The sequence below is a fragment of the Gasterosteus aculeatus genome, chromosome 2 (assembly GCF_964276395.1).
Source record: "Gasterosteus aculeatus chromosome 2, fGasAcu3.hap1.1, whole genome shotgun sequence".
Lineage (NCBI taxonomy): Eukaryota > Metazoa > Chordata > Actinopteri > Perciformes > Gasterosteidae > Gasterosteus > Gasterosteus aculeatus.
Window position 1 is genome coordinate 2,517,473 of NC_135689.1, and position 24,208 is coordinate 2,541,680.

The 24,208-nt window shown below is 44.8% G+C and overlaps 5 protein-coding genes across 9 annotated transcripts; all 5 read left to right on the forward strand.

The window, feature by feature from the left end:
* Positions 1-175: 175 nt before the first annotated feature.
* On the forward strand, positions 176-3,189 carry abhd6b (abhydrolase domain containing 6, acylglycerol lipase b). Its single transcript, XM_078082622.1, has 9 exons — positions 176-358; positions 489-616; positions 1,058-1,214; positions 1,517-1,630; positions 1,722-1,854; positions 2,204-2,361; positions 2,467-2,521; positions 2,599-2,699; positions 2,857-3,189. The coding sequence occupies exons 2-9, from the start codon at positions 492-494 to the stop codon at positions 3,034-3,036; spliced, it is 1,023 nt and encodes a 340-aa protein (XP_077938748.1). The 5' UTR covers positions 176-358; positions 489-491; the 3' UTR covers positions 3,037-3,189.
* A 23-nt stretch (positions 3,190-3,212) lies between these two features.
* kctd6b (potassium channel tetramerization domain containing 6b) lies at positions 3,213-6,569 on the forward strand. Of its 2 annotated transcripts, XM_040194020.2 has the most exons (3): positions 3,236-3,365; positions 4,283-4,384; positions 4,711-6,569. In XM_040194020.2, the coding sequence occupies exons 2-3, from the start codon at positions 4,358-4,360 to the stop codon at positions 5,395-5,397; spliced, it is 714 nt and encodes a 237-aa protein (XP_040049954.2). In that variant the 5' UTR covers positions 3,236-3,365; positions 4,283-4,357; the 3' UTR covers positions 5,398-6,569. The 2 variants fall into 2 exon arrangements, with proteins under 2 accessions (XP_040049952.2, XP_040049954.2); XM_040194018.2 differs by lacking the exon at positions 4,283-4,384 and having other exon boundaries at positions 3,213-3,365.
* Positions 6,570-6,644: 75 nt separating this feature from the next.
* uqcc5 (ubiquinol-cytochrome c reductase complex assembly factor 5) lies at positions 6,645-9,633 on the forward strand. Its single transcript, XM_040194024.2, has 2 exons — positions 6,645-6,999; positions 8,134-9,633. Exons 1-2 carry the CDS (start codon positions 6,846-6,848, stop codon positions 8,223-8,225), a joined length of 246 nt encoding a protein of 81 aa, XP_040049958.1. The 5' UTR covers positions 6,645-6,845; the 3' UTR covers positions 8,226-9,633.
* A 1,010-nt stretch (positions 9,634-10,643) lies between these two features.
* LOC120829687 (14-3-3 protein beta/alpha-1) lies at positions 10,644-15,510 on the forward strand. Of its 3 annotated transcripts, none has more exons than XM_040194021.2 (6): positions 10,644-10,905; positions 12,060-12,361; positions 12,495-12,618; positions 12,896-13,059; positions 13,531-13,626; positions 13,711-15,510. In XM_040194021.2, exons 2-6 carry the CDS (start codon positions 12,068-12,070, stop codon positions 13,765-13,767), a joined length of 735 nt encoding a protein of 244 aa, XP_040049955.1. In that variant the 5' UTR covers positions 10,644-10,905; positions 12,060-12,067; the 3' UTR covers positions 13,768-15,510. The 3 variants fall into 3 exon arrangements, with proteins under 3 accessions (XP_040049955.1, XP_040049956.1, XP_077938764.1); XM_040194022.2 differs by having other exon boundaries at positions 10,823-11,048; XM_078082638.1 differs by having other exon boundaries at positions 10,897-11,187.
* Positions 15,511-15,528: 18 nt separating this feature from the next.
* LOC120829684 (embryonic polyadenylate-binding protein A) lies at positions 15,529-23,974 on the forward strand. Of its 2 annotated transcripts, XM_078082607.1 has the most exons (16): positions 15,529-15,794; positions 17,396-17,588; positions 18,731-18,924; positions 19,607-19,722; positions 19,866-19,952; positions 20,255-20,394; positions 20,691-20,785; positions 21,378-21,515; positions 21,768-21,863; positions 22,053-22,313; positions 22,707-22,794; positions 22,880-22,999; positions 23,082-23,209; positions 23,286-23,412; positions 23,488-23,618; positions 23,691-23,974. In XM_078082607.1, exons 2-16 carry the CDS (start codon positions 17,396-17,398, stop codon positions 23,745-23,747), a joined length of 1,971 nt encoding a protein of 656 aa, XP_077938733.1. In that variant the 5' UTR covers positions 15,529-15,794; the 3' UTR covers positions 23,748-23,974. The 2 variants fall into 2 exon arrangements, with proteins under 2 accessions (XP_077938733.1, XP_077938735.1); XM_078082609.1 differs by lacking the exon at positions 19,866-19,952.
* Positions 23,975-24,208: the final 234 nt, after the last annotated feature.

Below are 24,208 nucleotides of genomic sequence, written 5' to 3' on the forward strand. Positions count from 1 at the left end.
TGGCCAACAAACTGTTCATTGTGTTTACCGACGGTCGTTGTCAACGTTCTGCTGACTTCACAGTATTTTCCACAGTTTGTATCTCATATTTATCAGGTTCCCGTTGTGCGTTCACTTTAAAAGATTGGCCCGGTTTTCCCCCCCCAATGATATAATAATCAATACGTTTATCCAGAGCCAACATCTTCCGCCCGGACCAACTGCTCTCCACCCCGGGGCTTTTTATTTTCATTCTGATTGTGTAAGAAGAAAGATGATCTGACTGTTGATGCTGCACGTCGCCTTTTAAATGAGCTCAAACATCCGCATGTTGTAAAAACGTTCCATCGGAGCCGCACCAGGAGGGGAAACAACAAAAGTAAGTTGTTCCATTTAAAACAGGACTGTTGCATGCGTGATTCTTGTGTCTTTGGACGCTGTCTGTGCCGCCCGCCCCCCTCGGCACACAGTGTGTGTGTGTGTGTGTGTGTGTGTGTGTGTGTGTGTAGGCCATGGCAGCGGACCTGGACGTGGTGAACCTGTTTGTGATCGCGGGGGCGACGCTGGCTCTTCCCATCGTGGCCTTCGTTGCCTCCTTCCTCCTGTGGCCCTCGGCGCTCATCAAGGTGTATTACTGGTGAGCTCTTTCCCTTCAGGCCTTTGATATGAGCCACGACGACGATTATTACACAAGTGTTTTTACAGGAAAGGACAAATTACTGGCAGCAAAACGTCTGATTTCAACCTCCTAAGAACACTAAGGCTAAAGGCTAAAACATGTAACTTTGACTGAAACTTCCCCAGTTGAGTTTTTTACATTTTCTGAAGATGAATGTTGAAAGGGTTCATTTTGCATTATCTAATATAGATGCAAATATACAAAGTAGTAAATAAAACAGCCGAATGTGTATTTTTATGTTTTCTTACAGAAGCTAAACAGCCCAAAATCTAAAAAAATGTATGCATGAAACCTCCCAACGCTCCACCAGCCCGTGAGTGCTTGAGTCCGGGCCCCGGGGCCCCTGGTGTCCACGTGTTGGGGCGGGACGGCTCATGCGTGCACCTGCTTCCTCTTCAGGTACTGGAGGAGGACTCTGGGCCTGCAGGTGCGCTACGCCGACTGCGGCGGCTATCGCTTCTGCTTCGCCTGCCGGGGGAAGCCGGGGACGAGACCGTCCATTCTGATGCTGCACGGCTTCTCTGCTCACAAAGACACGTGGCTCAGTGTGGTCAAGGTCTGAGGGGGGGGGGGGGGGGCTTTAAGGGTTAAACGTCCATTTTAACAGACAGCAGTGATGTCTTTGCCATTTCCACGGCATTTCAAGGCTTCTTCATATGAGAGTTCACAAATTCCGATTTGACATCATTTTATAGAATTCATCCAGTAAATGTGGACGTGGTGCAAAGGATGAGCTGTCAATCAGACCTCTGTCCAATCAGGTTACACCCACATGAAGTTCAGCCAGGTTATTAGTTGTTAGCGAGTCACGTTGTCAGTCCTTAAAGCCGAGTACCGTCTCCTCTCCGTCTGCTCCAGTATTTACCAAAGCATCTTCACATCGTGTGCGTGGACATGCCCGGTCACGAGGGAACAACACGCACCAGCGCGGAGGACTACTCCATCCGGGGGCAGGTCAGACGGATCCATCAGGTAGGGGAGGGAAAAACACAAAAGACTCGATACGTGTCTTATGATTTCACTGAAAACCTGTTTTTTTTTTGTTTCTTTTGGACTTTCTCAGTTCGTGGAAACCGTTCGCTTGAACAGGAAACCTTTCCACGTGGTCGGGACCTCCATGGGGGGCAATGTGGCCGGCGTTTACGCAGCCTGCTACCCCGCAGAGATCTGCAGCATGACTCTCATCTGCCCAGACGGTCAGCCGTGTGTGTGTGTGTGTGTGTGTGTGTGTGTGTGCGTGTGTGTGTACGTCTTTTGTGAGGGAGCCTTTCACAGCTCAGTGAAAACTCCCCTGATGAAATCTGTACATGTGACGTCCAAATTCTTCTTCTTCTTTTTTTTCCTTCTCCACATAACCTACAGTTACAAACTGGGCTTTTGAGCGAGAAAGCTGCTAAAGCACATTTGTACTCACACCTGTTGTTTGATCGTCAGCGACCTGACGTGATCATAATCGCACACAAAACCCCCCCCCATTCATTATTTCCGCCTTTCCTTTGTGGCTCGCCTTGTTTATCTTCCCGTCATCCCTTTCTAATCCTGCAGGCATAAGACACCCCTGTGAGACCAAATTTGACAATCACCTGCAGGACTTGGAGCACAGCAATTACACACTAAACATCCCGCTGATCCCCACCACGCCCGAGGAGATGGAGGACATGTTCAGACTCTGCTCTCACGTGCGCTTTAAGATCCCTCAGCAGGTCAGGACCTCGGCGCCGCTAAAAAACGAGAGCATCGTGGGATTCTCTTTGGCATAAGCGTCAGTCTGTGCGGCTGCTGTTTTATACATGTGATGTCATTGTTAGATTCTTCAAGGGCTGGTAGATGTTCGGCAGTCTCACAACACATTTTACGAAGAAGGTTGGTCGACACACTTTCCCCAAAGATCCCAGGTGAGCGTGGTGCGTACGAGTAAATGGGTTTCCTTTTTTCAACAGTCTTTATGGAGATTGTTGGTGAGACGTCGCGATATGCCTTACAGGAGCACTTGCATCTGATCACGGCTCCTTTGCAAGTCATATGGGGCAAAAAAGACCAGGTAATCCAGACCCGAACACACGTGGTGGCTTTTGCTTCTAAACTGATCCTTAAAAAACAATCCCGTGTAACACAAACTCTGCAACCTGCCGTCGGCCGGCGCCTGGGTTCTGAATAGCGTGAGCTCGGACACACGGTGACCTCTGCGTCTGTCCAAGGTGGTGGACGTCTCCGGAGCCGCGGTCATTGCAGAGGTGTTGCCCGGCTGCCGAGTGGACCTGCTGGAGAACTGCGGACACTCCGTGGTGATGGAGAGGCCTTCTCGGACCGCCAAACTCATCCTGGAGTTCATCATCTTGCAGCAAGAGGCCAGGGGGGGCGTAAAGAAATCCTGCTGAGACAAAGGGAATAAATGTATAAACAGCTTCAACATATGACAGCAGGCATTCTTTTTCATAGTGTTGCAGGCGTGCATTTACTAGAAGATGCATCGCATTCTATTTGTGCAGTAACCTGCATCGAGAGAATAAAAATCACTTTTAAAAAGCCAATGCTGCATTTGTGTGTGTACGTGCCGGGTTGTGCGCTCATGCATTCGCGCGTGGACGCAGCAGCACCGCCTCTCCCCTACGTCATAAAAACGCCACCTGGTGTGCGCAGTGTCGCTGCACCACCCCGGAGTCGAGCACCGCTGCCCCCGCAGGACCAGCGGCCAACACCCCTAACGGTAACGTCAAGCACCGACCGACCGCAGATCAGCTCCGGATGACAAAACCGACCAGAAAGGACGAAACAAGCGCAACAAAAGCTAAAGAAATGTTACTTCCTGTTTGTGTGCACGCGATGCTCGTGGGCTGCTACCGTTAGCCGCGCTAGCTTGCTAGAAGCTAGCTAGCTAGCTCAGTGTGCGATGAACCCTTTTCAACTGCGGTGCTCGCGCTGCATTTAACGCTGCGTGTCTCGGTGCGTCCGCGGTGGATTCTCAACTCCTTATCAGCGCGTATAGTTTAAACATGTAACCGTTACAATGGCTTCTTTTGGAAATGTGCTGCGTTAGCCATCTTTATCACAGCAGAAAGCGTGAAATGCACACACGTTGGATGGCTGCCTTCTTTCTTTCTTTCTACTTTCTAGCGTTGGTTATTGCTCAATAATTGATCCCTTTATTGTATGGAAGTTTGTATGTAAAGTTAAGTAACCACAGGTTTCAGTTTCAAATCCGGTAGTAACACGGTGTTCTGCTGTGCGGGGGTCAAAGGTCATTCTAATAGACAAAGCATTATTTATTCAGCAGCTGTCAATCGAACCGCCGGTTGTCATGGAAACGCGGATGCTAAGATTTCTTTTCCTTCCTGAGCACTTTACCTGTACGACCAGGATGATGATGGTGATGATGGTGCAATTTTATCTCAAACAGCTGCTAAATGGACGTTAAGTGAAATGCAGCCCGCTGCTAATATCTATAAGGGAAACCAGCCCAGAGTCGCAAATAATCGATCTTGTGTACAGAATGCTCATTGAAAGCACGACGTTCTTCTGTAGCGGGCTCTACTGAGAAAACACGTGATTTGTCTACATGATCGTGTCAATCATATTCTGCATATCTGTGTTACAGCTCATGTTAATGTGACTGTTTTTTCACAGGTGATATTGAATTAAGCCAAAGCGTATCGGTTCCCTCTCAATTTTGGTTCTGACCAAGTGGGTATTGTTCTACAAATGGATAATGGAGACTTGGGCCATAGGGTAAGAGATGGACAGAAGACCAGACTAGAATAGGATACATTTCAGATGTTTGGTTTATAATGCTTTCATCGCCTTTTGGAGGCTGTGGCCTGCGGTGCTTTTGAATGATGTCGCGTCACACTGAAAGGAGTTTCTTCTCACTGTAATGCGATATTCTTCAACACCACAAACTTTTGCATCAGACTCAATTCACGTTGGCCACGTTTTAAGCCGCAAATCCACACTTCCATGTAATTAACCTACAATTGCAGCATGCAAATGCTCATTTGAAACCTACCGACAATCTGCGTTTTCTTATCGTCTCCCCGTTCCTCTTTTGCCCCCAGATGAGTTCTCCTGTTACATTGAACGTGGGGGGCTGCCTGTACACCACCAGTTTATCCACCCTGCAGCGCTATCCGGACTCCATGCTGGGCGCCATGTTCCGGGGAGATTTCCCCACCACCCGCGATTCCCAAGGGAGTTACTTCATCGATCGCGACGGCACGCTTTTCAGGTACATCCTGAACTTCCTGCGGACCTCCGAGCTCACCCTCCCCCTGGACTTCACGGAGACGGACCTCCTGAGGAAGGAGGCGGACTTCTACCAGATCGAACCTTTGATCCAGTGCCTCAACGACCCCAAGCCGCTGTACCCTCCCGACATCTTCGAGCAGGTCGTGGAGCTGTCCAGCACCCGGAAACTGTCAAAGTATTCAAACCCAGTGGCGGTCATCATCACGCAGCTGACCATAACCACGAAGGTTCACGGCCTGCTGGAAGGGATTTCCAACAACTTCACCAAGTGGAACAAACACATGATGGACACTAGGGACTGCCAGGTGTCCTTCACCTTCGGACCATGTGACCATCACCAAGAGGTGTCCCTGAGGGTTCTCCTCATGGACTACATCATGAAACAAGGCTTCACCATCCGCAACACGCGCGTGCATCACATGAGCGAGCGCGCCAACGAGAACACGGTGGAGCATCACTGGACTTTCTGCAGGCCGGCTCACAAAGTCGAGGACTGAACCGCGGGCGGCGTTCCCGTTTGATTTGTCTCCATATTACGCAGGTCATGATCAAAAATGAACTTATGTTGATCTGTCTTAGAAGTGTGTCCCTAATTGTGTTTTTTTTTTTTCTTTCTCTTATTTTAATAAATGGGGCACAAGGATCAAGGTCCACAGAAAGCATAAAAATAATGAAATGGGAATTATGATTTACTCTCCTGTCCTGAGGGCAAGAACACCTACTTATCTGTGCTTCCACTACTTATTGGACATTATTCTCATGAAGACTCTATAGCAATGATTCTATTATGATTGTATTTTTTATTACACTATTATGCTCAAATGATGTGGGTTATTTTTATATTTTAATGTTCTACCGATACCATCTGTTTAAATGAAGGATAAAGTGCTCATAAACAGGTAGCTGTGGTATAAGACTATTTGCAGACAAACGGAAGAAGATCCAAGTCTGACACTGAACAAAGAACTTTATTTTAGATCCCAATTTGATCATCTTTAGCCCAATTTACAGTAGATCTTAAAGGTAATCTCTTAGCTTTCTTGTTTCCTTGTACGGTCCTTTATCTGGAGACCCCAGTCGTCGTTGCATGTGTCCGAGTGTCCTGTGTTTGACTTTCTAATTGTGCGCTTCGCAGTATTACGTCATGCTGTTCTAGTTTAGAGCTCATGTCAACAGTGATGTGTTTGGGTCATTCCAGCTAAAATAAACCCATTTGTCAGTCATTAGTTCAGTTTTACGGTGGCAGTTTTAATATTCACGCTGACTGTGCAAGTCAAACGTCCCCCCACTTAAGCTGCTTTAAGTTCCTCATGTTATAAACACATGCGCAATGTGGCGTTCATTCAAAAAAAAAGCTTTACAAAATGTTCCGGCCATGTTACATTCAGAATTTTAAGTAGTAGTATTATTTAGTTTGACATAAGTGGAATCACAGATATTAGCTCCTGTCTTAAACTGCATTATTATACATTATTATTGAAGCCCAATAGAAAAGGCAAAAGAAAACTACTGTATTATACCTATTTGCATTAAAGGTGCTACACGTTAAGTCTCTGACCATATGAAGACCAATGCTATATATATATATAAAATTGAAGACTACCTCTGAAAACAATTGCTTTATTTATGTTTCGTATTCATGATTTTTATTAAACAATTTGAGACGTTATTTCTACATTTATTTTTTCTAATTTTACTGTTATATGACGTTATTTCGGTAGCACAACCGGATGTGACGCGACTTCCTGGGTGTGCTCGTTTCTCTTCAGACCGCAGCTTCCGTAACACTCGTGTCCAGATTCCACGCGGCTCCGCTCGTCCGCTTTGGGGCGAGGACACAAATCGAGCGCACCCTCGCCTAACGTCCGTTGCGCTCGTAACAAGCGGAAAGGACACGTTAAAACGTCCTCGCGCGCTCGACCCTTCATACCGACGTCAGGCGACGATGTTTAATAAGGGGGATAAAGTCAAATATCTACTGAGCCTGGTCCCGGGCAAACAACGCCTCGGTAACTACCGGTTTCTCCCGATCTTCTTCTGCGTCGGAGGCGTCATGGAGTGGATCATGATCAACGTGAGGATAGGAAAGGAGACTTTCTGTGAGTATACGTTCACCAATCAAGCTCGTTTACGGCGGTGAAGCGTCTCTTGGCTTGGTAATTAAGCTAGCTGACGTTAGCTTGTTAGCCCACCAGCTGACCTTAACCGACTGTTGTCGTTACTGCATGCTTCTCTTTCTGTTGTTGAGCCACTGCCATGTTGCTTGTCTTCTGTGAGGACTGTTTGTGGACAGATTTGTTGACCCTTTCAAACCATCTGCACCACTTGCACTACATGTTTATATTGCACATATCAGTAAATGCGTATGCTTAGCTTTTGTGCTCAATTTTGTTGTCCTTAATGGGTTTTTTTTCAGATTTTTTAATATTCTGTTGTTTATTTGTATATCTAATGTATGACAGAGCGACGTGTAACCGGAGACAAATTCCATGTATGTACATGGCCAATAAAGAGTCTTGATTCCTCTCCTCCATGTGGTAAAAGTGATGGAAAGGACACACAGTGCAGTTGGATCCATCAGGAAGCTGCTTGCACAGAGAAATAAATGTCAAACCACATCTGGACTTCAGCTCCGTGGCTTAAGTTGCTCGTATTTGCTTCAGCAAGATCACGTTTCACATTTCTCTGGTGAAAATTGAGAAAGAAACCGTTCGGATTTCAAGAAGAAGAAAAGAATGACACGCCGTGATTTATATACATCCCACAAAAAACATTTTGTTGGTTGTCCATGTGATTGGGGGGGGGGTGGTCCCAACATCTAACGACCTTTGACCCTTGAGAAAAAAACTATTTATGTAACTCATCAAATTTGAGAATAACTTTTCATACAACATTGCCGAGGAGCCATAGCAGACTAAAAGTCCTCTAGAGCGGCATAAAAAGTCCTTCAAATTTAGTACATTGGTGCAATACTTGAACAAATGTCCACCACTGCAAACATTAGTAGCACGTGTGTGAGGAGAGCCCATTAAAAGAGCTGCTCTCCCTGAACCCACAACCATTCATCCCAGATGTGGCACTTCTGGAGTACTAACATGAGGCAAAATCCTCTCTCCTGTCCTTCATATTAGTTTTCCCGAATGGCGTGCAGTCATTATTCATATTATTCATTCCTCCCCCATCTGTATTGAAAAGTCTTTCATTCAGTTTTACAATTCTCTTTCTTCCCCCAGATGATGTCTACCGGAGGAAACAATCCGAGCGGGAATACCAGCAGAAGCTCGCAGACGGTCTGGTGGTTCCTAATGAGACGGAGACCAAGTGACTAAATGAGGACTACGGACACGTTGTCGGACTCCTGACGCTCGCTGCTTTGTTTCCAGCCGGCCGGACTGTACTTCACCGAATGCTGCAGCGACCGTGTCACATTTCCTGTGTGACGGAGTGGACAGTGTAAAGAGGATGGAGAGGCATGCGAGTGTATCTTTTAATATGATGTTGAGTTGAAGCAACGGGAGTAATAATAATCTCAACAATGGTCTCGTATTGATTTAAATGTCATAAACCTTGCATAGCCCTTGACTGGAAAAAATAATAAAAATATACATAGACACAAGTCTTTGTACGTAGAAACATTGAAATCTGCCAGTAGAAACTAAGCTTGTTTAAATAAATATAGTTTTTCTGTAATCACGTGACTTTCTGTCCGCTTTAAAGAGTTCTAACACTGTGCAATAGAGTCGAGTACATTAACTGTAACATAAGAACTGCCTTTTGTAAGCGCTTCGTCTCCGTCACAGGCCTTATTTTCAGTTGCACCATCCGATGCACACAGATGAAGCTGTTGGGGTGCTGGGACAGCGTGACGGGGTTCCCGTCCAGCCTCCCCTCCTCCATGTTGTGTAGGGTGTAGTGGCTGGAGTTAACTTTACAGAACGTCTCGTGTTGAGACGTTGAGATCTGATTGTTCTGCAGAACCAACACGCGGTGGAGAAAACCACACGCTGGCAAGACGATGAATAAAAAATCGGATTGTTTCCGCAGAGACCCTGCGAATTGAACTCGCGGTGTTGAAAACCTTTTTCGTCGTAGTGTTGAACTTTTACTGTTGTCTTTCTGTGGAAAAAAAGGGGAAATCTTCCTTTTCCTTTTACGTTCCCGACTTCCAGTGTGCATTTCCTCCACCTCCAGAAGATCCATCTACCGTAGGCTTTCTCCCTGCCGTGTGTTTATCTTTCGCCACAGAAGACAGCATCCTCGGGAGCATCACCGATGTCAAAAGTAAAGTCCCCAGTTGCGTCATTGTGTCTCGGTGTGCTGGCGGGGGAAGAGAGCGGGCGCAGGTACATGTGAGCAGAAACACTTTTTCCATCTGTTTTTTTTTTTTTTTTTTAAATTAAGCTGGCAGAAAAAGGAAACCGTGAAACACACGCTGGTTCATGTTGCCCTCAGAGGGCCGTTTTATTTGTAGAGAAAACGGATGGGAAAAGTGTTGGTTAAAAGTCCACATACAGCTTTTAAATATTTCTTTGGCCGACCAAAGAATGTTGTTGGTGGAAAGAGAGAGTTGGTCCCAAACTTCAGTATTCGATGGGAAAAGTGATTTATACAATGATTTGGTTGCTCTTCTGAATATTTCCCATTTTCAGTTTGATACTTTGGTTGAAATGCTAACAGCAATTGTTCCCTATTAGAAGGGACTTTTTCTGTAGAATAAAACCGTTTGTAAATAAGCTGATGGAGTATTTTGTCTTATGTTGGTTCATTTATCATGCTGGAGTTCTGGTGTGGAGCTTAAATGCCTTTTGTGCATTATGATAAAGCATTCTACCAAAGAGAGAGTTATGAACCGCTTTCTGTTGGGTGTCTTCTGTTTCCTGATGAATACAGGTCAATTATCACAATTATATGTGAGGTGCATCATGTCGTTGCACTCACATGCAGAGAGATGATACAACTATGAACATTCAACTTTAGTTTATATACTCTGAGTGGTCACGTATTGTTTAAATGTAGAAAATAACAATTAGTGCTGAAACTCTTAATTTATTAATTAGTACATTAGCAGATAACAGTCATCCACAAATCCTCTTTTATACAGAAAAAAACATTTCTCATTCCAGCTTCTCAAATGTGAGGATTTATAGTTTTTGCCATTTTAGAACTAGTGGAAAATCTGTAGAATTTGCACCATCAATTTCAAGATGTTTCCCTGCACTCACTATTTTATTAACTATGATTCGTCCGAAAATGTTCATGTCACTGCAGCCAAAGATCAACCACGCAGCCTGCAGGAAACAATCATACGGTGTAACCACGTTTCTTTCTTTTCCTTGTTCTATGGGAAGATTTAGCATTTTGACAAACCGATTAACTGCACAATCGGCAGCGAATCGCAGACTGACCTTTACCTTTGACCTTGCCGCTCACGATGGAAAGCAAGATGGAGCTTTTTTCCCCCCCACACATAAAGAATCTCAGCTGCTGATGATACACGTCCACACAATAACAATTTAATAATTTCCTGCCCATAGTTGTTTATATAGTTATGCAACGTGTCTAAATGCAGACATCCCCCATTTTAAAGCACCGATGCTGGAAATGTTTTGGCCTGTGTTGGGTAACAACAATGTTGTATTTGTTGAAAGCAGTTATCGTGCATTATATCATGCATATGCATTTTAATTTAAAAATCGTCAGTACAAAATAAACCGTTTACAGTGAAAGTGACCCTTTTAAAAAAAGCACATCCGTGAGTCTGTGACGGAGGTCGCACATGTGTGCTGTTAGGCAGCCGCTGTATCTCGTACATAAATGCTTATTTCGCCTGTGATCAGTGGCTGCGTTATGTAAGCAGATGCGAGGTGAGGAACGAGGAAACAGAAGTGGTGGAGAAGCGGAAGTGGTGCTGAGAGAGAGAGAGAGAGAGGGAGAGAGAGAGCGAGCGAGCGAGAGAGGGAGAGAGAGAGAGAGCGAGAGAAGCAGGACTTAAAGTCGACAATATTGTAAGTGTAATAACGTCGTAGCCACACAAAGCGCCGTAGCACGTTATATTTGCACGGAGAGCTCAATGTTCGAGTAGCCGGTTAGAATCCCGTTGAGAAAGCCGTCACGATAACGGACCGAGCTCGCGGGGTTTTGTTGAAAGGCAAGTGGCGTTAGCTAGCAGCGGGCTAGCAGCAGGCTAGCGGCGGGCTAGCGCTAGCGAGCTAACGTTAACCAACGGACGGATTCCATGACACTTTGTTCTGACAGGCTCGTCAGCCCGGGCGGGCCGTGATACAGCTGTGAGAAATGAATTAAACGCCGAACCGCTGTTAGGATATCACAGGGGAATAATGTTATATTGTTTTTTTATTTAAAAAACGCATTTGCCAACACCCGAATCCCGGTTTTTGGGGGGTTTAGTTATTTTCTTTTTTACAAACGAGAGTCCGCCTCTGCTCACGCTGGCCTAGCTAATAAACGGTTCCGTTAGATCGGCGACGCTAGCTTAGCTATCTGTTAGCCGCTTTGCGTAGTCTAGAATACGACTGATTGTCGATAATAGCGCTGTCTGACCCCGTTGGGTCGCAAACCTACACGGAATCAAAAAACAATTGCGGACCAATTCGATCGCGTTTTTAAAAAAGCTAACGTGGCCATCGGTTAGCGACATATACCACATCCCGCTAGCGTTGCTAGGACCATAAGGGGAGGGCATTAAAACCTGACCCGGGGAGGCTTCCGGTTGGTGTAGTAACTGTCCTTTAGAACGCCGCGGTACGACCAGGAACCCGCGCGTGTGTCACATTTGGTACCATCGTGGACGATGCGGCCTCGGCCGTAATTAACGTTAGCAACGGTAGTCAAGACGAGAACGGATATACGGGCGCAGTCGAACCGGCGGCGACGGCAGCTAGCAGCTAACCGCGGCTGGTGATGCGTTGGGTTGACCCACTTGCCAAGCGGGCCCAGTTCGCGCTGCTTATCCTCACTTTCCATTGGATGCAGTGTTTCCCTGGTCCGGTGTCCCGATCTGCCAGGCGAAATAGAACCAGTTCATGATACCTGTGAACAAAAACACACTGAAATGTCCAACGAATGGACAATGTGAGAGCTATTGTCTTTTGATTGAATGCACGTGACTTATACTTTTTTTTTATTTTTGCCCCCACAGTTTAGAAAATGGATAAGAACGACCTGGTACAGAAGGCCAAGCTCGCAGAGCAGGCGGAGCGCTACGATGACATGGCTGCAGCCATGAAGTCGGTGACGGAGCAAGGTGTAGAGCTGTCAAACGAGGAGCGCAACCTTCTCTCTGTTGCCTACAAGAACGTGGTGGGAGCGCGCCGCTCATCCTGGCGAGTCATCTCCAGCATCGAGCAGAAGACCGAGGGCAACGACAAGAAGCAGCAGATGGCACGTGAATACCGGGAGAAGATTGAAGCCGAGCTCCAGGAAATCTGCCACGATGTGCTCGTAAGGGGTTGTCTCATGTCTTGTGGTGTATACACGCAGTCCCTATTCCATACACTAGTGCCAGTGAAGATAGTGCCAGTGTGTTATTTAGCCAAATTAACACAAAACTAAGCCATTTGATTGCTGTTTTCAGGGGCTTCTGGACAACTTTCTCATTAGCAACGCAACTGCAGCTGAGAGCAAGGTGTTCTATCTGAAAATGAAAGGCGACTATTATAGATACCTGTCCGAGGTTGCATCTGGGGATACTAAGAAGGGTAAGTGACAGTTTATTCCCTGATTCAGTCTCAACAACCTTTATGCCGCTGCTGGAAACAAAGTGGATAAAGCGGTTGACACAAAGAGTGCAGGCTGTCAAAGTTTACAGTATATCATTTAGCACCAAAGGAGACTGATATTTTCCTGAGGGAATAGTAGCAGCTGCAACAAAGCTAAAGGGAGAGTGACTTCAATTTGTTGGGCAGACTCAAATAATGGTGCTCAAAATCTTTTAAACTGACTGTTCATTTTGTGTTGTTCTGTTTCCACACAAAGATACGGTGGATAATTCCCAGCAGGCGTACCAGCAAGCCTTTGACATCAGCAAGGGGGAGATGCAGCCAACGCACCCGATCCGGCTTGGCCTGGCCCTCAACTTCTCAGTCTTCTACTATGAAATCCTCAACAACCCGGACCAGGCCTGCGCCCTGGCCAAGGGGGTACGAACTGGCGCCCAATGTCCTACTTTCCCCCCCCCCTTAACTGTATTGTTTTTATTTAAGATTTGAACATGACACTGATATCATAAGTAGTTATTACCCATTTATCTACCGAGCGTCAGGGATGTCGGTGTAGGGAGGTGCCTGCGAAGAGCACAAAGAATATTAAAAGCCGACAGCCACCACCAGCAACATCCTGTTAGACTTGCTGCCGCCTGGCAAGCCATGCAGAAGAATCAGCTGCCGTGCCCCCAGAATTCCAAGCACCTTAGTTTTTTGGCACTGCTAACTGTATTCATTGTGAGATCCTGTATTCTACATCAATTAACCTTGGAGGGTTATTTAGAGCAATTTATTTTTTTTTAGAGCTGACCGGCTGAAAAAGATGTTCTGTCAATGCCACACGGTGTGCAAAGGAGGCTGCTGGGTTCCTTTACGTTTATATGACCATTGCAATCTTTGTATTTTCAGGCATTTGATGAAGCCATCGCCGAACTTGACACGTTGAACGAGGATTCTTACAAAGACAGCACCCTGATCATGCAACTACTAAGGGACAACCTGACCGTGAGTTGTTTTTTTTTCCCCCTCCGGATTTGATGCAGGTGTTTTACTCTAAGCAAACTATAATGTCTCCCTGTCTCTTCCCAGCTGTGGACATCAGAAAACCAGGCAGATGAGGGAGAGACCGGAGACGGGGAAAACTAATGGAATTGCACTGTTAATCCACCTACACTCTTATCTTAAACACAGACAGCATATATACATCCCCCTCCACTCCATCAACTCCTCCCACTTCTGTATGACAAGCAGCCTGAATTGCTCCCGACAAACTAGTTCACCCCTCTCATGTGACCGGGTCATTTTCAGTTAGCAGATTCACTCACTTTGTGGAAACATGTTGTAATGATTAGTGAGTCCATGTTGCTGTTGTGTGTTTGTATGTAGTGCGAGAGCAAGCGTGAAAGTGCGTCTGTGTGTGCGTGCGTGTGTGTGTGCGCGTGTCTGAGGGTGGGAGGGAGCTGGTTGTTGTGGATTCTAATCGTCCTTCCAAATCCCTTTTGTCCCAGCTAGTTAATTGTGCTCTTTTTCTTTTTTCTTTTTTTTTTTGTTTGTGTTCCTTTTCTCTTTTGTGATTCCTCATGATATTTACAGGTTTTATTGTATGGTAATTATACTGGCAGTTGATTTCCACCAAACACTGTGATGGTAGTCGTTCCACTTGCTTCACAACAACCCTAAAACCTTTATTTTGTTTTCCTGTTTTGAATTTCCAGGCACACGTACAATCCTGTATTAACAACCAACTGCAATTCTGCTGTGGGCTCATACAGAAAGGAGGCAGGCTGTATTGTGACACTGACATCTTGGTGTAATGCTCCTTGGTCGTGTTCACAAATTCAGTTTTCAAAGTTTTAAGGGACCCCTTAAATTGTCAGGCTTGATTTGTTCAGACATTCCACATGATTAGGCTTTCGGAAAGGCAGTACTGTTTTTTTTTTTTTAATTTGTATGTTTTTTTTTAACTTAGTACGGATTGTTATTGTAGTTTTACTCACTGTTCAGGTGCTGCTTGATCTCAGTACAATGGAAATTGTATGTGCGTAAATGTGGTTCCATGTATTTTGCAGGATTGACTATCATCTGTATGTAAAACCTAAAGTAACCTTTTTATTGATGTTAATTGAAAATGTCTTAGCACACTGTATCAACCCTGCTTGCAAAATATTCCTCTTAAAGCGGTTGTTTTCTCCAGAAAGAAAAAAAAATCTTTTCCTGGCTTTCTCTTGCAGCCTCTGAGGCAAATCTCAAAGGGAAAGCGTAAGACCAGACAAACTTAGATAACTAAATCCTGACGTCAGTCTGCTTTCAAGGATAGCTGGTGTGAACAAATGACTTCAAAAATCATGTCTGTTTTGAAGGTGCAATTTGGGAAAAGTCCAAGTCCTCACTTTGGGAAGAAGCTTAGTGTCACAATACCATTTTTTTTCACCACTACATTCCACATATTGTAGTTGAAGACACCATTCCACATTATAGCTGACAGTCTGTTTACTCTGAAAATGCTCCAATGAATTGAAATAATCTTCTGTTGAGGAAAAAAAAAATCCATGTCAGTTTATTATTATGCTTGATGAAAATGCAGTTAGTGAATGTGGAACGAAGCCTGTCTGTATATCAGGTATCTTCTTGCTTTGTTTTTACTGACAAGTCTTCTGGCTAAAAATTTGCTTCTGTAACAGTCTATTACCCAGTGCACACACGTGGTTGTGAAAAATTTAGAATAGCTCTAAAAAAGCAATGACAAAATGGAGATAAACAATGGTTGGTGTAATTCTAGCTTTGTGTTTATGTATCTTAATACCATTCTAGTTTCACTATACATGTAAGAAATAGGAAAGTGTCAAAGACCATCAGTGAAATAAAGTTTCGTTTAAGATAACAGACAAATTACGTCTTCCTTTATTTTGTTGTCAAGGCAATTTAATTGGATTTGGAAGTTCACACAGAACGCTTGAACTCGCCGACGTGCTGTGACTCGCTACACGGGAACTACTTTTCTCATCACGGCCGTTTTCCGGCCTAATTGAAACGTCTGCGCGCGCAGGAGCTGCGCAGGTGTTCCGCGGCCGTAATTAAACGAAAACAACCCCCCGGCGCCCACGAGGGCAAACTACCCGCTGCTGTGAAACCCGTCCATCACTACCCGGAGGCAGCAGCTATTAAAACGAGCCGTAAGTCACTTCTCATCATCTCAAGTCGCTGCCGCTTCTCAGTTGCTCCAACTTGGACGCGTATTGTGCGAAGAGGCGCAACAGTAACTGAAGCTCGCGTAACGTCAGCTAGCTTAAGAGCGTTAGCTAGCATGCGACGGTTAGCTAACGGTCTTTCAGTTGCTTTCCTGTGGTACTAACATTGACATATAATACTGATATATCGTATTAGGTTATGCTAGGATATCGGGATAAAACTTTTTTTAAATGGTAATTGGTGTCAGGTGTGTTCTTTTCTTAATCGATGAACCGCTTCACCCCCCCAGCACTTAGCCGCACCCTTTCACCCCACAACACGAACGTTGGTAACGGTAGTTAACGTTAGCTTGCATTAACGTTAGTATAACTTATTTTATTACCGTCTCTTAATAACACGTGTTTTTTTATGTTGGCTGAAAATAATGTGTAATTGATTAAACATTGTGATTATTTTTTATATTCGTGTTACTAAGATAAATTATTGGAATAACGTTATGTATGTTGCAATAAAGGACCTACAAAATCGGTTTAGGGACAAACTCCCAAGTATTAGTCAGGGATTTGATCCACTGATAAAATAAAACTTATTTTTTATACCGATAATAGTAAGCCGAATTACCCCATACAGGTTTTATGTCACACCTGGTAAATAAGGCTGTAACTTGTTAGTCACCAAACAAACGTCACTGCCAAATAAAACATGTTACTACTTTGAAATCCATCTCTAATTATCTGCATTTAAAAAACACAATTTGAATTGAATAGGAAATAAAATACATTTAAAGAAATAAAACACTGTTGGTATTTTTAATGATGTTTTATATGTTCATTTTTAATGAACATATAAAACATTATAATGATGTTTTATATGTTGAGTGTTGGATAGGCCTATAATTATTGTTGCTATGAAAACTTCCTCATACAAGGGTAGTTATTTGGCTTTTTCTCACCAAATTTACATTCACAAGATAACATTTCAAAACATTCTGGTGCCCATTAGTCATTTTTTACTGAATAAAGCGCAAAAGCATCGTGGTGTAACTTAAAGGGAGCTGATTGGTCCGGTAATGCTAACTTTGCTAGCTTTTCTTCTATCGATTCAAACATAATCTGATATTCAAACATCAAATCCCTAATAAGAATGTTGTCAGACATAGATCGGCAAATACAACCTAGTTTCACATTGCCTTATTTGTTACATAGAATATTGTCTTCTGGAAAAACAATTCGCCTTTCATTGCTTTTTAGCTCTTCAAATTGAACGTGTGGCTGCAAAAATCTCCAAATAAAACTAGCTTTGGTCGCTGGTCCCTCATTTGAGGCTCCAAAATCAAAACCAGGTGGCATCAGTGGGGGCCTGATAATGCTTACAATCCAGGTTAGCGCCATGCTAGACAAAATGCGTGGGACTGTAAAGGTAGAAATTGTTGTTACCGATAGAGCTTTGCAGGGGATGCAACTTTGTGTACATAATAAATGGCTACTCCAAGGCTATAGTGTATGCATGTCAAAATGTAAAAGCCAGTTTATTGTTTAAAACCACACCATGTAATACTTTGAACATTCTTGAACTTTCGCCTTAGATGAACGGCAGTGGACCAGCGTACCCCCTCGCCTCGCTGTATGTAGGCGACCTGCACCCCGACGTCACGGAGGCCATGCTCTACCAGAAGTTTTCTCCTGCCGGACCAATCATGTCGATCCGTGTTTGCCGGGATATCATCACCCGCAGATCTCTGGGATATGCCTACATCAACTTCCAGCAACCGGCTGATGGTGAAGTAGCCGTTTATTTAAGTTTTTAAAGAAATGCAATATTTAGTTTCATGAAATTCAACATAAGCAAATGTTTGTAGAAGTAATCCAGTGGACTGGCCGCGGTGGATCCGTGACAATGTTCTAGACACAGTCATGGGCATTGACTGATTAAAAAAATTAAAAATCAAGAAATGAAATATAGGAGAGGTATTATGTTGTCAAAGTTCCAATGGTTTATCTGATGGCATCATCATAAAGTGTTGTTCAATAGGACATCTTGTGTTGATGATGGTTGATGTACACTGGACGGCATGAAAACCCTGATTTTAAAAACTGGAATTCATTCGATACTCAAATATTGCAGGAATATAAAGATTTCGGAGTCAGGTTTTTAATTCCCACCATTTATCAAACAAAGCCGAGTGAAAAAAACATTGTCACCGGATGTTGCTCAACCAGTCGGATCATTGTGTTTAGGTAAAAGGAGGTTGAATCCCCCACAGAGATGTGACAGAGGCTGTTTCTCAAAGTCAAGGAAGGACCCTTCAGCGGCTGAATTTCAAGGATGACCCAATGTTGAGGATCCTTCAAATTGTACTGAGAACAGAGTCCTTCGTTTAGGAGATTTAGAAGGATCCGTGTGTATCATCTGTGCACCTGAAACACCCCAAATCCTGTGTGCACGGTGCGTTTCCTGACGTCTGAATAATGAGATTGAATTTGTTTTTAATCATTTTCAAGCCTGATGAGTTGTATGTTGTTCAATGAAGTGTTTTGCAATTGGCAAGTTAAAATGCTACTTTTTTTTTTTAGTCTGGTATTGTCAATGAGGGCATTTGTACATTTAGTGGATTTTCTTAATTGTAAAAATCCTTTTTTCTTCATTTGTTTTATTAATAGGCTATCATGTTTTGACATTGGAAATCAATATTCCAACAAAAAAAAATTATTGCACTGAATTTTCACAATAAAGTAAAAAAAACACCCATCTCTTCAGCACACGACCTCCTCAGGACCCCACTAGGACGGACTCGTCCTACCAGGGAGGCGTCCTTGGCTTTGAGAAACCTCTTCTTGCATCATGAGCTTCATGTCAAATGGAAATGAAAAACACCTTTTGTGACTGAAAGGATGACTTTGTGATGTCGTCACCGTCTCAGCGGAGTGCGCCCTGGATACAATGAACTACGACGTTATCAAGGGTCGGCCGATCCGTATAATGTGGTCTCAGCGGGACCCGGGACTCAGGAAGTCCGGTGTGGGAAACATCTTTATCAAGAACATGGACGAGTCCATTGACAACAAGGCGCTGTACGACACCTTCTCGGCCTTTGGCAATATTTTGTCCTGCAAGGTCAGTGTCCTCCGTGGTCGCCTTGGTTACCGACTGCCTGGTTGATGTCTCACTATTGCTCATTTAAACACATGTTTGACAATGCACATATCTTCCATGTTTGTTTGTTTCATATTGTGTTAATCTGACGTGAGCATATTCGTATTATAAATGCATCATTATACAAACTCCCTTAAATGAAACTAAGCAGTGCAATAAACCCATAACATATAAAAAATGTTGTGACCTTTGAGTACGATCAGGGACATTAAGCGTTGCCATTGGCAGCCACAGAAATGGGAAACGCATCTTGGGCTTTGCACATGTAAGAATGTGAGGACAGCGTAATGTAAACATTTATATTCTTTATTTTTATTTAGGGGATATTTCAACAGATCGTGTACAGCTGGAGTCGTGATTACGTCACGGCAGCAGCTCTGTGTCAAAAAACAAAAACGCACTTTGGAAATTACCTTATTCCGACGAGCTAGAAAGCGACGATGTCGCCGAAGTGAAGCAACGATGTCGCTAGCAGTTTAGCATTCTTCTGACCATCGCGCAAAATCTGATAAAATCTGACTCCGGAAGCGACCCTGACCGCCGCCTCTGACTTGATGTTCCTATTCGTCTGCAGGGAATGCTGCGTTTCGTTAGCTGCAAATGCTTTGTGATTTGCCTGTTTTAAAGTATTTCGTCTTTGCAGGTTGTTTGTGACGAGAAAGGGTCCAAAGGCTACGGATTCGTTCACTTTGAGACCCACGAGGCTGCAAACCGAGCCATCGACACCATGAACGGGATGCTGCTCAATGATAGGAAAGTGTGAGTAAATTATAAACGATCCAAACAGGTTGGTAAGAAAAGTGACTTGAGAGAAAGAGTAGAGCAGAATATATTTATACATTTATTTATAAATATGTACGTTAAGTGGAAGTTGTGTGAACCTCCCCATTTCTTTTGCTCAGTCAAAAGACAGGAAATCATTTGGAATCTGGCATTGTCAACCCAAAGGCCCGTTCTCTGGGGGAAACATGTCAGTTGTCCCTGCGTAGGTCAGTGAGTACGTAGGACATGTTGTCTTTGTGTGTGTTTTTTCTTTTTAAGACAAAGGAGATCATCAGAAAGTGATGACTAATAATCAGTAGGTTTTCCATCCATGACGGGAAGAGGAACATTTTAATTTGTTCTTAAATATTGAAATCTACTGTGAACAATAGTCAGTTAGTATTTTGTCCAACAGATGTTTTTGTATCCGAGTGGTGTTTCTTCAACGCTTTTTAAAGTCGTATTTACTTCCTGTTGTGTCGCGTCATCACTGTTCTCCCTCGGCGGCCGGTCTGGTTCTTCTCCGCAGTTTTGTCGGCCACTTTAAGTCGCGTAAGGAGAGGGAGATGGAGTTCGGCTCCAAAGCTATGAAGTTCACCAACGTCTACATTAAAAACTTTGGTGAAGACTACACGGACGAGAAGCTCAAGGAACTCTTTACTGCATTTGGTAAGAAAGCACTTGTGTGTTTTTTGTTTGTGTGTTTCTCTCCTGCTGGTTGAGGGGAACTTGTCTGTGATGCACAGCAGCGATTCCCAGAGGTTCTTCGGCCTGTCGTGGACCGCAGAGCTTTTTGGGGCAAATGTACATTTTTCACCTTCAATCAATCTGGTGAATTTAGATACCAACATTGAGAGGCCAGATCCTTGAAGGGTTGAAGCACACTTGTACTCTAAATCTGTTTATCCTCTTGCTTTATTGAGTACAAAGTCGGCGTCACTCAGTGGGACTGTTTGAGTTCTCAGGAAGGACTCTCAGTGTGCGCGTGATGAAGGACGAGAGGGGCCGATCACGAGGGTTCGGCTTCGTAAACTACGCCGACCACGAGGACGCTCAGAAGGTAGTTTGTGTCCCCGGACGAGATGTGTGCAGCCCACATGTTGTACGTTGACTCGGGGCTTCAGTTATTGATCCGGTTCCTCGTCATATCGTTTCAGTAAAAACCGTAATCCTACATTGTATATTTCACATACATAAGAAACCGCTGACCCGGATGCTTTGAAGCTTCCACCGTTTCCATGGTAACAACACAGATTGGCAGAGCTGGGACGCATGGTTGTTTTTTTTATGTAGGTTATGCATTACCCTCCAATCTCCAAATAACCCACGAAAAAATGTTTTTAATTTTGTTTCAAGATTACAGTCAGTTACAATCATCTCATAGAACGTCACAGGAAACTGTATTACTCCTTTATTATTCAGATGACACTTGGGGAATGGGAACACAATTATAATAATAATAATAATAATAATAATGTCCTTTTGATAATGATAATTTGTACTGTAGGTACAGTTAACACAAACTACTTATCAGTCAGGATTTTTCTGAACTTTAAATCAACAAAGCGTGGTCAATATAAGTAAATGAGGTCCAAGTTTTGAGGAAAGTATGAAGGCCTCTGGTGTGAATAACCACTGCGCTCGTCCTGCAGGCCGTGGACGAGATGAACGGAAAGGATCTCAACGGGAAAGTCCTCTACGTGGGTCGAGCTCAGAAGCGCCTGGAGCGACAGGGCGAACTCAAGCGCAAGTTTGACCAGATCAAACAGGATCGCATCCAGCGCTATCAGGTCACCTTGCTTCACTGGTTCATTGGGTAATAATAAGAAGGGTTGGAGTCTGTAGTGCTTGTTTTTAATGTAGATCTTACTTCAAAGACGAGCTGTTACTTTGCCGCTTTCAGCTGACTTTCAACATGCAATAAAATATGTAGGTAAACGTCTCCACTGAAGGGGGACATGAGTGGATCTACGGAGCCACGTGCACTGTGCAAGATTAAACTGTTCTAAACAGTAAACGTGATATTTCCTGCCCTTTTTTAGGGGGTGAATCTCTACGTGAAGAACTTGGACGACGGCATCGATGACGAGCGCCTCCGGAAGGAGTTCGCCCCCTACGGGACCATCACCAGCGCCAAGGTAACGACAACCTGCTGGAGAGGATTCTACTGGGCCAGTGGTTTAGAATACTCGGGCACATCAAAACGATATCTTTAATCATTTCATTGGCTATATATTATTTGGAGGTCACAGAATACAACCCTTAATTATTCTCTAGTTCAAGCATAATAATTCTGTGCGTCTCCTCGTTGACCACTTCCCCGCCAGGTCATGACCGACGGCTCCCAGAGCAAAGGCTTCGGCTTCGTCTGCTTCTCTTCGCCGGAGGAGGCCACCAAGGCGGTGACTGAGATGAACGGGAGGATCGTGGCCACCAAGCCGCTGTACGTGGCGCTGGCTCAGCGGAGGGAGGAGCGCAAGGCCATCCTCACCAACAAGTACATGCAGAGGCTGGCCTCCCTGAGGACCATGACGAGTCCCGTCATCGACTCGTACCAGCAGGCCGGCTACTACATGACGGTGCCTCAGGTACGCGTATCCAACCTGTCGGTTTCTATTTTAACGTATTTTGCATGATTATTTTTCACATAAAATACAACTTAATTACACTTAAATGCACTAAATTGATTTAGTTTTGTCAGAAAATAGTGGATGCAAATGGAGCATCTTGTTGTCGGATCAGATTAAAAAAAATCAATTTCACACGTGATTGATAAAATGAAGACGCTCGCACACACCTTTGCTCTAGATGGAATTTAAATGACAGCTGATGAGCTTACTCATTATAATGTGTCACATGGACAGCTTTTGTCGAAATGACCTCACGCCTGCAGAGGAACGATCCACGTGCACGACGACAAGCAGACGTGAATTAACACCCATTAAATGACCTGTACTATTTAACGTGCCACATTCCTGCAGCCTCCGACCCGCTCCTTCTACAACCAGAACGCCGTCAGCAACATGAGGCCGGTGCCGCGCTGGACCGGACAGCCCCCCCGGATGCAGGGTGAGTGGCTCGCTTCTATCGCACGTTGGCGTGAATAAAATTGACGCGTGCGACTTGTGCCAATGTCGGCCGTTCCCGTCCTCAGGTCCCTACTCGCCGCAGTTTGTCGGCCCGGCCGCCCCCCGCCGCGGGTCGACCCCCATCGCCACGGTGCGACAGGCCTCCACCCAGGCGCCGCGCATCCTCAGCTCCTCCCAGAAGACGAGTGAGTGCGGCGACGCGGCGACCTCCGGCCCTCGTTGGTGGTTAGACCCTGACGAGCACGCCATGTCTGCTTTTTGTTCAAGGTAACATCGGCACCCAGACCGGGGGAGGACGCGGCGACGCGTCCAGAGGGGGTCAGTACAAGTACTCGCCGGCGGTGAGGAACGTCCAGCAGGTCGTTAGTCTGCCCGCCCCCATGACCAGAATACAGGTACTGTCTCCACTCATTTCATTCTACTAACAGGGAAACAAAACGTGGCGTTTAGGTCCAGCTTTCTGCTCCTCAGGTCTACCCCGCTCCCGTGATGGAGCCCCCCGTGCACCTGCAGGCCCACGTGCACCTGCAGGCCCACGAGCCGCTCACCACCTCCATGCTGGCCGCCGCTCCGCCCATGGATCAGAAACAGCTCCTCGGTGCGCCCGGTCTCCTCCCTGTGTGTCGCTGGAGGAGGCTCGGCCGTTAACCCTCTCTGTCTCTCTGATGCGCAGGGGAGCGATTGTACCCAGTGATCCATTCCCTTCATCCCAACCTGGCCGGGAAAATCACCGGCATGCTGCTAGAGATCGACAACTCGGAGCTGCTGCACATGCTGGAGACTCCAGAGTCCCTGCACTCTAAGGTGTGTGGGGAGGGGGGTTGTCCTGCCGTTATGGACGTGTGCAGATTATAATCTGCGCTGGGGTCCCGTCAGGTGGACGAGGCGATCGCCGTGTTGCAGGCTCACCAGGCCAAGGATTGCTCTCACTAGTGAAGTCCTTTCAGGTCTGCATCAGTACATTCTTTTAATGGAAATGGTTCCTAAACAGGACGTTGGGGCTGAACTAAAGTCTTTTGTCATTTCTTTTCTAGATGTCATCGACTTTCTGGAAGAAGAAAAAATGAGAAATTTTGAATAAGGAAATGTGAAAGATTTAAAACTATTTTGTTGCAAATACCTTTTTGTTAGAAGTAAAAGTTCACAGTATATGCATTAAACTTGTGTTGTGTCATCTATTAAACGGGAGAAAGAGTTCGCCACATGAGCTTCAGTATCTTAATGGGTTTTTCTTCATTGTTCAGTAAAAGAACCTTATTGTAGTTTGGTTGTAAGATTTCGTTAGAAGTTCTTTCCTCAAATGGTTGACATTAAGCGAGGAGACTAGATTATTACACTAACTAAAGGCTGCTCAGGTCAACACTGTTGGCAGAAATTGTTGCATTTAGGTTAAC

Bases quoted from the DNA above. Each gene is read 5' to 3' on its own strand.
- abhd6b (XM_078082622.1), top strand. From the start codon at position 492: ATGGCAGCGGACCTGGACGTGGTGAACCTGTTTGTGATCGCGGGGGCG. The intron at 617-1,057 runs GTGAGCTCTTTC...CTTCCTCTTCAG, and splicing joins CTCATCAAGGTGTATTACTG to GTACTGGAGGAGGACTCTGG. The intron at 1,855-2,203 runs GTCAGCCGTGTG...CTAATCCTGCAG, and splicing joins GACTCTCATCTGCCCAGACG to GCATAAGACACCCCTGTGAG.
- kctd6b (XM_040194018.2), top strand. From the start codon at position 3,228: ATGCATTCGCGCGTGGACGCAGCAGCACCGCCTCTCCCCTACGTCATA. The intron at 3,366-4,710 runs GTAACGTCAAGC...TTTTGCCCCCAG, and splicing joins AGCGGCCAACACCCCTAACG to ATGAGTTCTCCTGTTACATT.
- uqcc5 (XM_040194024.2), top strand. From the start codon at position 6,846: ATGTTTAATAAGGGGGATAAAGTCAAATATCTACTGAGCCTGGTCCCG. The intron at 7,000-8,133 runs GTGAGTATACGT...TTCTTCCCCCAG, and splicing joins GATAGGAAAGGAGACTTTCT to ATGATGTCTACCGGAGGAAA.
- LOC120829687 (XM_040194021.2), top strand. From the start codon at position 12,068: ATGGATAAGAACGACCTGGTACAGAAGGCCAAGCTCGCAGAGCAGGCG. The intron at 12,362-12,494 runs GTAAGGGGTTGT...TGCTGTTTTCAG, and splicing joins AAATCTGCCACGATGTGCTC to GGGCTTCTGGACAACTTTCT. The intron at 13,060-13,530 runs GTACGAACTGGC...TTGTATTTTCAG, and splicing joins CCTGCGCCCTGGCCAAGGGG to GCATTTGATGAAGCCATCGC.
- LOC120829684 (XM_078082607.1), top strand. From the start codon at position 17,396: ATGAACGGCAGTGGACCAGCGTACCCCCTCGCCTCGCTGTATGTAGGC. The intron at 23,413-23,487 runs GTGCGCCCGGTC...TCTGATGCGCAG, and splicing joins GGATCAGAAACAGCTCCTCG to GGGAGCGATTGTACCCAGTG. The intron at 23,619-23,690 runs GTGTGTGGGGAG...GGGTCCCGTCAG, and splicing joins CAGAGTCCCTGCACTCTAAG to GTGGACGAGGCGATCGCCGT.